Genomic DNA, 12380 nt, shown 5'->3' with positions numbered 1-12380 from the left:
CCAACGGAGCTAACAGAAATGACGGAACTCCATTTCGGAGTCGTCTTCACACAGTTCCAACTACGGTCAAAATCCTAAGACTTGAGCTTCCATTTTAGAAACTAAGTGTCCCAAAACATTCCAAAACCAAATACAAGACCTCCCGGCAAGTCACATAAGCAGAAACAGATACGGGGAAAACGGTAAATAGGGGATCAGGGCTAATACACTCAAAACGACCGATCGGGTCGTTACATCCTCCCCCTCTTAAAACAATCATTCGTCCTCGAACTAGCATAGAGACATACCTGAAGTAGTGAAAAGATGAGGATAACGACTGCGCATATCATGCTCGGTCTCCCAAGTCACCTCCTCGACCGACTGACCCCTGCACTGAACCTTCACAGAAGCAATGTTATTCGACCTCAGCTTTCAAACCTGCTTATCTAAGATCGCCACCGGCTCCTCAACATAAGATAAATCTTTGTCCAACTGGACTGAGCTGAAATCCAACACGTGAGACAGATTGCCGTGATACTTCTGGAGCATAGAAACATGGAATACTGGATGAACTCCTGCTAGACTGGGAGGCAGGGCAAGCTCGTAAGCAACCTCCCCAACACGTTGCAATACCTCAAATGGACCAATAAACCTCGGGCACAACTTAGCCTTCTCTCCGAACCTCATAGCACCCTTCATGGGTGACACCCAGAGCAAGACCCGCTCTCCAACCATGAATGCAACATCGCAAACCTTCGGATCTGCATAATTTTTTATCTGGACTGGGCTATGCGTAGTCGATCCTGAATTACCGTAACCTTATCCAGAGCATCCTAAACCAAGTCTGCACCCAATAATCTAGCCTCGTCTGGCTCGAACCAACCCACTGGAGACCTACACCGCCTACCATACAGAGCCTCATACGGTGCCATCTTGATGCTCGACTGGTAACTGTTGTTGTAAGCAAACTTCGGTAGAGGCAAGAATCGATCCCGCGAACCCCCATACTCTATCACACACGCACGAAGCATATCCTATAATATCTGAATAGTGCGCTCGGACTGTCCGTCTGTCTGAGGGTGAAATGTTGTGCTCAACTCCACTCGAATACCCAACTCATGTTGTATGGCCCTCCAGAACCGTGAAGTAAACTGCGTACCTCGGTCAGAGATGATAGATACCGGTACGCAGTGAAGCATGACGATCTCACGGATATACACTTGAGCCAGCTTCTCGGAAGAATAGGTAGTTATCATAGGAATAAAATGAGATATCTTGGTCAGCCGGTCCAATATCACCCAAACTGCATTAAACTTCTGCTGAGTCCGTGGAAGCCCAACAACAAAATCCATATGATCCGCTCCCATTTCCACTCCAGAATCTCTAGCTTCTGGAGCAACCCACCTGGTCATTGAAGCTCATACTTCACCTGCTGGCAATTTAGGCACCGAGCTACATACTCCAATATGTCCTTCTTCATCCTCCTCCACCAGTAATGTTATCTCAAGTCCTGATACATCTTCGCGGCACCCGGATGAATAGAATACCGTGAACTGTGAGCCTCCTGGAGAATCAACTCACGTAAATCATCTACATTGGGCACACATAGCCTTCCCTGCATCCTCAATGCACTATCATCCCCACTAGTGACCTTCTTAGCATCATCGTGCTGGACCGTGTCCTTAAGGACAAGCATATGGGGGTTATCACACTGACGCTCCCTGATACAATCATAAAGAGAAGACTGAGAGACCACACAAGCCAATACTTGACTCGGCTCAGAAACATCCAATCTAACAAAATGGTTGGCTAAGGCCAGAACATCCAATTCCAATGGCCTCTCTACTTCTGGAAGATATGCTAAGCTCCCCAAACTCTCCACCTGGCGACTCAAGGCATCGACCACCATATTGGCCTTCCCAGGATGGTACACAATTATGATATCACAGTCCTTAAAAAGCTCCAACCACCTCCACTGACGCAATTTATGATCCTTCTGTTGAATAGATGCTTCAAACTCCGATGATCAGTGTAAATCTCACAATGGACACCGTACAAATAGTGCCACCAAATCTTCAAGGCGTGAACAATAGATGCTAACTCAATGTCGTGGATAGGATAGTTCTTCTCATGGGGCTTCAATTGGCGTGAAGCATAAGCAATCACTCTACCCCCTGCATCAGAACACACCCAATACCGATCCGCGGGGTATCATAATACACTATGTAAGAACCAAAAGCCGATGGCAGAACTAGAATTGGGGCCGTGGTCAAAGCAGTCTTGAGGTTTTGAAAACTCTCCTCGACTCCTCCTCGCACCTGAAAGGAGCACCCTTTTGGGTTAATTTGGTCAAGGGCAATGCAATAGATGAGAAACCCTCCACAAAACGATGGTAATAGCCTGCCAACCCAAAAAAGCTTTGAATCTCCGTGGCTGAGGATGATCTGGGCCAACTCTGCACCGCCTCTATATTCTTCGGGTCTACCTGAATACCCTCACTGGACACCACGTGTCCCAAGAATGCCACTGAACTGAGCCAAAACTCACACTTTGAGAACTTTGCATAAAGTTTCTCCTCCATCAATCGCTGTAACACAATCCTCAGATGATGAGCATGCTCCTCCTGGCTACGAGAGTACACCAGGTTGTCACCATTAAATACAATAATGAGCGGGTCAAGATAAGGTTGAAACATATTGTTCATCAGATGCATGAACGTTGCTAGGGCATTGGTCAGCCCAAAAGACATCACAAGGAACTCATAATGGCCATATCGGGTCCTGAAAGTTGTCTTAAGAATATCTAAGTCCCAAATCTTCTGCTGGTTATACCCTGACCTCAAATCAATCTTGGAGAATACCCTCGCTAACTGAAGTTAGTAAAACAAATCATCAATACACGGCAATGGATACTTGTTCTTGAATGTGACCTTGTTCAACTACCTGTAATCAATACACATTCTCATAGTACCATCCCTCTTCTTTACAAATAGAACTGGTGTACCCCAAGGTGACACGCTAGGCCAAATAAACCCCTTATCAAGGAGTTCCTGAAGCTGCTCCTTCAATTCCTTCAACTCCGCTGGTGCCATACGATACGGTGGAATAGAAATGGGCCGAGTACCTGGCACCAAATCAATATCCATGTCGGGCGGCATGCCCGACAGGTCTGCAGGAAACACATCCGAAAAATCTCGCACCACAGGAACATAATCATTAGCATGGATCTCTGCACTAACTTCCCCAACAAAGGCCCGATAAGATAGACAACCTTTCTCAACCATCCGCTGAGCTTTCAAGTATGAAATCACTCTACTGTGAACATAGTCTATGGAACCGCTCCACTCAACCCTCGGCAACCCCGGCATCACCAACGTCACAGTCTTATCGTGACAATCTAGAACAACATGACATGTAGACAACCAATCCATACCCAATATCATGTCAACATCGCCCATACTAAGCAACAAGATATCTACTCTGGTCTCCAGACTCCTAATAGTCACCTTACATGACCGTTATACACGGTCCACAATGATAGCATTGCCCACTGGAGTGGATACATGAACAGATGAAACTAGAGACTCACGGGGCATATCCAGAAAATGAGCGAAATACGATGATACATATGAATTAGTGGAACCAGGGTCAAATAATATAGAGGCATATCTGTGGCAAACTGAGACAATACCTGTAATCACAGCATCTGAAGCAATGGTATCTGGTCTAGCAGGGAAGGCATAGAAACGGGCCTGGCCACCCCCTGATCTGCCTCCCCCTCTCGAGCGACCCCTAGCTAACTAAGCTCCACCCCGAGCTGGCTGAGTGGGTGGTAAAGAAACTAGCGATGATGCCATAGACTGGCTCCTCTACTGAGCCAGACCTCCCGTAAGGTGGGGACGATGCCTCCTGATGTGGCCAAGCTCTCCACACTCACAACAACTAACCGGTGCTGGTGTTGGGGATTGGAGGGAGCCCCGAGCACCGGGATAACTGGTAGAAGGACCGGGCAGAGATGAACCCTGACCCGTTAGAGCACGGGACGAATTCTAAGTTGGAGGGCACTGAGAGATGAATGGCCCTACTGATAACCGTGTGAACCATGACTAGATGATGAACCTTGGTGAACTGGGCGAGCCGTCTGAGCATGTCTGAATGGACGACCTCTACCATGTTGGAACTAACCCCAGAAGGAGCACCGCTAAATCCACGTTGTCAATGAGGCCTCTTGGCCTCTCTCTCAACCCGCTCCTGGCTACGAACCATCTCAATATGACGAGCAATGTCGACAACCTCATCAAAAGTAGCACCAGACACTCTATCTCTAGTCATAAGCAATCGCAGCTGAACAGAGAGTCCATCTATGAACCTCATGATCCTCTTTTTGTCTGTGGGAACCAACCAGATAGCATGATGGGCCAACTCAGAAAATCTCATCTCATACTGCATCACGGACATATCACCCTGACAAAGCTGCTCGAACAGCCTACGCATCTCCTCTCTGAGGGGCTGAGGCACAAACTTCTCCAGGAAACGAACGGAGAATTGTTGCCATGTAAGGGGTGTTGCACCCACCGGCCTACGCCTCTCGTAAGCTCCCACCAACTGAAGACATCCCCAGAGAACTGAAAAGTAGTGAACGAGACCCCACTGGTCTCTAGAATACCTACTGTATAGAGTATCCTCTAACACATGTCCAAGAAACCTTGTGCATCCTCTCCCTCTGCACCACTAAAAGGTGGAGGCTGGAGCCTCCCAAACCTCTCTATTCTACGTTGCTCATGCTCAGGCATAGCAGGAACCACATAATCCTGAACAGCTTTAACCGGCTGGACTGGTGGTGCCCCCTGTGTCTAGAATCCCTATACCACCTGCTCTGGTGTGTGGGCGGAGGGAGTCTGAGCGCTCCCCCGACCTAAGAAGTGGCTGCTGCGTCCGAAATACAGACAGCCTGAGCAAGACTGGTACACGCGATCAGAATCTGAGCTAAGGCCTCCTGAAGGCCTGGAATCACAATAGGCACAGGCGGTGCCTTGGCTGGTCCCACCGGCTCATCCACAATTGGAGCCTGCTCCTGAACTGGAGCAACTAGTGGGTCTGCAGGTACAGCCCCAGCTGTTGTGCGGGCTGCACCTCTGCCCTTACCGCGGCCTCTACCGCGACCTCGGCCTCTCGCGGCCCTGGCGGGAGGTACTGGTGGTTGTCCGTCCTGCCCCGTAACGAGTCCTCACCATCTATGAGAGAATGAAACAACACATGTTTAGTCACCAGAATCAACATATTCGCATGACAAGAATTCAAGAATATGAAGTTTTTTCTAAGGGTTCTGCAGCCTCTCGAATATAAGTACAGACGTCTCCATACCGATCCGCAAGACTCTACTAAACCTGTTCATGACTCGTGAGACCTATGTAACCTAGGCTCTGATACCAACTTGTCACGATCCAAAACCTAACCCGTCGTGATGGCACCTATCGTGATACTAGGCAAGCTGACCTTTCCAAAACACTTTCAAAATTTAACAGAAATGAATTAAGACATTTAAAATAACCGGTGTTTTTCATTAAAACTGGGGTAAAACCCAAATAAAAGATAAGTGCGGCAAAAACAAATACCCCGACATCTGGGTGTCACTGAATCTTGAGCATCTAGACATCCAGTCTAATACAAACAGTGTTTAAGTATCAATACTGAAAAGAAAGAATACATAGAAGGATAGACAAGGTCTGCGGACGTCGGCAGCTACCTCGTAGTCTCCGGTACTCGATCACGCACGAACTCAATGACCTCCATTATCAAACACACCTGGATCTGCACATGAAGTGTAGGGTGTAGCATGAGTTCAACCAACTCAGCAAGTAACAAAAATAATTAAAGAACTGAGAAGGTAGTGACTGGCTATACAAATACAATTCATTTTCAATAAATCCAGCAAAAACAAAATAGACATACTTTCAAATCCGGTAGTTCAAGTCAAATCAGTTTATACAGTTACAGTGAAGGTAATCCGGATATAGAATCTTTCAAAAGTTTTACAACAATGACAGATAGCAACTAAGTGCATCAACAAATGGAAAACAAGTATAGCCTCTCTGGGCAACAGACACTCAACTCGTCACAACCGCTCAATCACTCGGCTCTCAGCCCTTAGTACTCACACTCAATAGGCACCTGCGCTCACTGTGGGTGTGCAGACTTCGGAGGGGCTCCTTTCAGCCCAAGTGCTATATCGTTGCGGCGTGTAGCCCGATCCCACATAGATAGCCATAAGGCTCATTGCGGCATGCAGCCCGATCCCATATAGATAGCCATAAGGCTCGTTGCGGCGTGCAACCCAATCCATATATACAACCCTAAGGCTCGTTGCGGTGTGTAACCCGATCCATATATACAACCCTAAGGCTCGTTGCGGCTCATAGCTCGGCACTCAGGCTCTAACTTAGTCACCAACCTCTCTAGTCTCTCGGGCTCTCAGAATTCATAAAGATCAGCCCAAACAAAAATAACATAGTGTATCAACAAGAATCAAGAAGAGACTGAGATATGATACGCAAGTAAAACCATGACTGAGTACAAGACAGCAATTAGCAAATACTTCAACATGTATGCGACCTCTGCGGGTCCCTACAGTACCATCACATAGCCTAAGCATGATTTCTAAAATGATTTGTAGTCAAATTCCTAGAACACTGAGAGAACAAGTAATTAACAATAGGCTATTCGACTTTACAGTCTCACGGGAAGGACCAAGTCACAATCCCCGACGGAGCACACCCACACGCCCATCACCTAGCATGTGCGTCACCTCCGAAATAGTTATATCATACAAAATATCCGGGGTTTCATAGCCTTAAGACCAGATTTAAGACTGTTACTTACCTCAAACCGCGTAAAATCCTACTCAGTAATGCATTTGCCCCTCAAATGAGTTTCCAAACACCCCAAATCTAGCCACAAGCAGTACGAGATAATTAATATAGGCTAAAGAAATCAATTCCACAAGAAAAATACGAAATTACAAGCCAAAATCCGAAATACGAAATATGAACACCCATCCACTCACGAGTCTAACCATATAAGAATTACTCGAATCCAACCTCAAATCACCTTCCAAAACTCGAAATTTTAGCCTATGAAGTTTCTATCATTCTTCCCCAAATTTACAACTCAAATCCCTAATTAGATGATGAAAATAACAATAGATTCATGAAATATAGTCCAATCCAAGTTAGAATAACTTACCCCAAAAATCTTCTTGAAGAAACCTGAAACAATTGCCTTACACCGAGCTCTCAAAGTCCCAAAATCGAAATGGGAATAAAACCCTCGAAATTCCATTTTCTACCCAGTTCTTCCGCACCTGCGGACATTCTGTCGCATCTGCGACGCCGCACCTGCAGAAATTCCATCACAGGTGCGAATTCCACATAAGTTTCCAGACTCCGCATCTGCGGTCACTCATTCACACCTATGGGCCCTGCCCGCTTCTGCGATCCTTCCCACTCAGGTCTTCTTCCGCATCTGCGTCTCCCCTTCCGCATCTGCTGTTTCGCAGATGCGCTCCTAACCTCGCACCTGCGCTTCTAGTCCAACCCAGCCTTGCCCGAATTTACGTCCTCCTCTTTGCTTCTGCGGGGCCGCACCTGTAGGCTCCCACCGCAGGTGCAAAACACCAGAACACCAGAGAAAAACCAGTAATGCCTAAGTCCAAATTTCCTTCCGATGGGTATCTGAAACACCCCCGAGGCCCCCAGGACCTCAAAAAAAATACCAACAGGTCATATAACACCATACGAACTTAGTCGAGCCCTCAAAACACGTCAAACAACAACAAACATATGAATCGCCCTCCAATCGAAACTTAATTACTTCGAAATTTTCAAATTCTACAAACGATGCCGAATCATACCAAACCACGTCCGATTGACCTCAAATTTTGCACACAAGTCATATCCAACATTACGGACTTGCTCCAACTTCCGGAATCAGAATCCGACCCCAATATCAAAAAGGCAAACCCCCGGTCAAACTTCCCAAAAATTTGACTTTCACCATTTCAAGCCTAAATTAGCTACATACCTCAAATTCACAGTCCGGACACGCTCCTAAGTTCAACATCACCAACGGAGCTAACGGAACAGACAGAACTCCATTCCGGAGTCGTCTTCTCACAGTTCTGACTACGGTCAAAATCTCAAGACTTAAGCTTCCGTTTTAGGGACTAAGTATCCTAAAACACTCCGAAACCAAAAATAAGACCTCCCTGCAAGTCACATAAGCAGAAACAAATACGAAAAAAATAGTAAATAGGGGATCGTGGCTAATACACTCAAAACGACCGGCCGGATCGTTACATATAATGTGCTAGAGTTCCACCATAATAAGCTGGAATTTTATATGCAGGAGTTCCATAATCCCGCATATTATGTTGGAACTCTCCGTGTCCTGGAGTTCCAATATAATATGCTGGAAGTTTATACGGAGGAGCTCTATAATCTCACATATTATACTGGAACTTTCTGTGTTTCAGCAAAACAATGGCTACTTTTCAATAACTTTATAAACTTTGGTTATTTTTCGACTACCAGTCCGAAAAATGGCTAGCATGTGCTATTGTGACCCTATAATATGGCATATTTTTAGGAATATATATACCAAGTTCACCTTTGAAAGTACAGCTTACACTACAAATAGTCAAAGAATATATTATCATTGGGGTATAGAATTGTACTAAAAAATTATTACCAACAAAGATGAAAAGTTCAAGGAAATTCTTATCAAAGATGTGAAATGATTATTAAGTTTATATGAAACAACACATAGAGTACATGGGAAAGAAATTCTAGAACAAGCTTTGAGTTTTACACTCACTAATTTGGAGTCAATGGTCCCTAAATTGATCAGCCCATCACTCATGGCCCAAGTTAGTGCAGCCTTAAGACAGCCCATTCATATGAATGCAGAAAGGTGGGAAGCAAGGAAATACATGAGTATTTATGAGAACATTGAAGGGCATAACAATTTACTTTTGAGATTTGCTAAATTGGATTTCCATGCAAAAGGTTCAACAAAGAGAGCTTTGTGAGCTTACAAGATATATACAATACTAATCTTGTATATCCTCTTTAATGAATCACATGAATATAGTATACACTTCAGGTCAGTTTGGTCAAGCTTTCAAAATCTGCTTATTTTTTTAAAATTATTACTTTTTGTCATACGTGATTTTTAAAAATGTATTTTTGCCAATATTATTAGAGTAACAATTTGTGATTGACCAAGGTTCTAAAAATGCTTACAGGTAGAAGTTACTTTTTTAACTTCTGCTACTCCTCAAAACACTTATTTTTTCCTTAAAACTTGGTCAAATACCTCAATTCTCTAAAATAATTCTTTTTTAAAATTTTTTAAAAAATACTTCTGACTTCCTAGAAAGCTTGCTAAACAGGTTAGCTAGTATTATAAGATAATTAAAATGTCACTAACTATTAATACTCTTGTATGTATAGGTGGTGGAAAGATGTGGATATTGTCAACAAATATCCACATGTAAGAGACACAATGGTTAGAGTGTCACATTTGGTCAACTGGATTGCTTCTTGAGCCTTAGTATACACGTGCAAGAATAACGATAACAAAATTATTGTCTTTCATCACCGACATTGATGACATCTATGATGCTTATGCAACTTATGACGAAATTGATGATCAAAATATTTTATTTGCAACTTATTTGGAGCACAGAAAAAAAATTATTTTTTCTAAAAATATTTTATATTTCTCTAACTAAACACTAAAAAATATTTTTCGGAAAAACTTTTCACTCATCAACCAAACAAGGAAAAACAAGTGACAAAACCAATATCTTGCAAAAGGTGCAACAAAGAGAGATTTGTGAGATTACAAAGTATGGTCAAATCCATTTATAATAGTTGCATTTGTTCCGATATTATTTGCATACAATAGTGAAGTACTGTTATAAAGAACTTATATTATAACATACACAAAATATCGGTTCCAAAAAAACTTGATTTTTACAATGAATGGCTGTTACAAATAGATGTTATTATAGAGAGATTTGATTTTATGTACAATACTAATCTTGTATATCCTCTTTAATTAATCACATGAATATACTATATACTTCAAGCCGGTTTGGTCAAACTTTTAAAATATGCTTATTTTTTTAAGATTATTACTTTTTTATCATACGTTTTTTTTAAAAAAAATATTTTTGCCAATATTATTAGAATAGCAATTTGTGATTGACCAACGTTCTAAAAATGCTTATGGGTAGAAGTTACGTTTTTAGCTTCTGCTACTACTCAAAACACTTATTTTTCCTTAAAAACTTGGCTAAATACCTCAATTCTCTAAAATAATTTCTTTTTAAAATATTTTTTTTGAAAAAAAAAACACTTCTAGCTCCCTAGAAGCTTGGCTAAACAAACTAGGTAGTATTATAAGATAATTAAAATGTCACTAACTATTACTCTCTCTGTTTCAAATTAGATGAGGTATTTTTCTTTTTAGTCTATTCCAAAATAAATGACACATTTCTAAATTTGGAAATAATTCAACTTTAATCTCTTTATTTTACCTATTTTATCCTTAATGAGAAGCTTTTATAACCATACAAATATCATGGTCGCACAAAGCTTTTACCCCTTAAACTTTTAAGACCACAAGTTTCAAAAGTCTACTTTTATTTTTTAAATTTTGTACCGAATCAAACTAACTCATCTAAATTAAAACGGATGGAGTAATACTTTTGTATGTATAGTCGGTGGAAAGATGCGGATATTGTAATCAAATATCCATATGTAAGAGAAAATGGTAAGAGTGTTACATTTGGTCAACTGGACTGTTTCTTGAGCCTTAGTATAGACCTGCAAGAATAACGATAACAAAATTATTGCCCTTCATCACCATCATTGATGACATCTATTATGCTTATGCAACTTATGACGAAATTGATGACCAAAATATTTTATTTGCAACTTATTTGGAGTACAGGAAACATGCATAAAAGATTACTATTTTTAAAAAAATATTTTATAGTCTCTATCAAACACTAGAAAATATTTTTCGAAAAAAGTTTTCACTCACCAACAAAATAAGCGAAAACATATGATAAAACCAATCATTTTCAATGAATACATTTTCATCAAACATTTTTCTTCATACCAAACACAATACTAATATTTATAAATTTCAGTTTTCCTGAATTTAATTTTCAGACTTCAGAAAAATCCTACTGCGAGCTTACATGACACTTTGCAATTTAAGACCACATATTTTGGTTGGACCACAGTAGTAAATTTCTTGGAAAATTGATGGATTACCCAAGTCGACAAGAACTAATGCTAACAGAAAGGGGTACATAGGCAGAGGCGAACTCAGGATTTGAAGGTCGAGGTGAATTTTTGGATTCAAATAAAATTTGCCTTGTATATAGGGTACGCACAACTAATATATCACTATTTTTTAAAGATATATATAAGAAATTTTTGCCGAACGTTACGGGTACTGGTGACCCCTCTTTGTATATAATAAGTTCGCTTTTGTACATAGGAGACAATAGCGGAGGTAAGATTTTCCCTAAGAGGATATAAAAAAGAAAAATTGACCTTGTGATCATCTTATTTTGCTGTTTAGACGTTTTTCTACAAGTGGTGTTTTTTAGTACTGTCACAATCTGGAATTCTCACCTTTGGGACCGTGATGGTGCCTAACATTTTACTTGTTAGGTAAGCCAACATTAGAATAGTTTCTAGCCTTTTTAACGGATCAAATTAAAATAATAACCAAGAGACTGAAATAACTGAAATTAAGTGATAAAAACCATAACAACCGCAATATCATATACAATCCTAGAAGTGGTGTCGCGAATACATGAGCGTCTAAGATACTACAAATAATGGTCTGAAATAAACATAACTGTCCGAATCAAATAAACAGCTAAAGGAAGTAGAATGGGACTTCAAAGTTGCGGACGCCGTGTAGCTATACCTCAAGTCTCCTCTGGATAGCTGGATCCGAGCAAGTCTATGGAACGCTGCTAGGATCAACTCTGGTATCTGCACAAGAAGTGTAGAGTGTAGTATGAATATAACTAACCCTATGTACTCTGTAAGTGTCGAGCCTAATCTCGACGAAATAGTGACGAGACTAAGGCGGGTCACTTACATTAACTTGTACGCAATAATAATAATAATAATAATAATAATAATAATAATAATAATAATAATAATAATAATAATAATAATAATAATAAAAGACAAGAATCGAAGTAAAACAGGTAATTCATATCAACGAACTCAAAATCAACTAGCTGAGAGCACCGAATGACAAGTCATATAACTCATCTCACCAACTAAGGCCAATCCAACAGTCACAAAC

The 12380-nt window shown here is 41.5% G+C and overlaps 1 protein-coding gene across 1 annotated transcript; it reads right to left on the bottom strand.

Moving 5' to 3' along the window:
* Window positions 1–4193: 4193 nt before the first annotated feature.
* LOC138903912 (uncharacterized) lies at window positions 4194–4771 on the bottom strand. Its single transcript, XM_070192488.1, has 2 exons — window positions 4684–4771; window positions 4194–4603 (listed from the first exon to the last, which is right to left on the bottom strand). The coding sequence occupies exons 1-2, from the start codon at window positions 4769–4771 to the stop codon at window positions 4194–4196; spliced, it is 498 nt and encodes a 165-aa protein (XP_070048589.1).
* Window positions 4772–12380: the final 7609 nt, after the last annotated feature.

The sequence above is a fragment of the Nicotiana tomentosiformis genome, unplaced genomic scaffold (genome assembly GCF_000390325.3).
Source record: "Nicotiana tomentosiformis unplaced genomic scaffold, ASM39032v3 Un00141, whole genome shotgun sequence".
NCBI lineage: Eukaryota > Viridiplantae > Streptophyta > Magnoliopsida > Solanales > Solanaceae > Nicotiana > Nicotiana tomentosiformis.
This window is presented reverse-complemented; position numbering and strand designations above follow the sequence as displayed.

Bases quoted from the DNA above. Each gene is read 5' to 3' on its own strand.
- LOC138903912 (XM_070192488.1), bottom strand. From the start codon at position 4,771: ATGCCTGAGCATGAGCAACGTAGAATAGAGAGGTTTGGGAGGCTCCAG. The intron at 4,604-4,683 runs GTTTCTTGGACA...ACTACTTTTCAG, and splicing joins AGAGGGAGAGGATGCACAAG to TTCTCTGGGGATGTCTTCAG.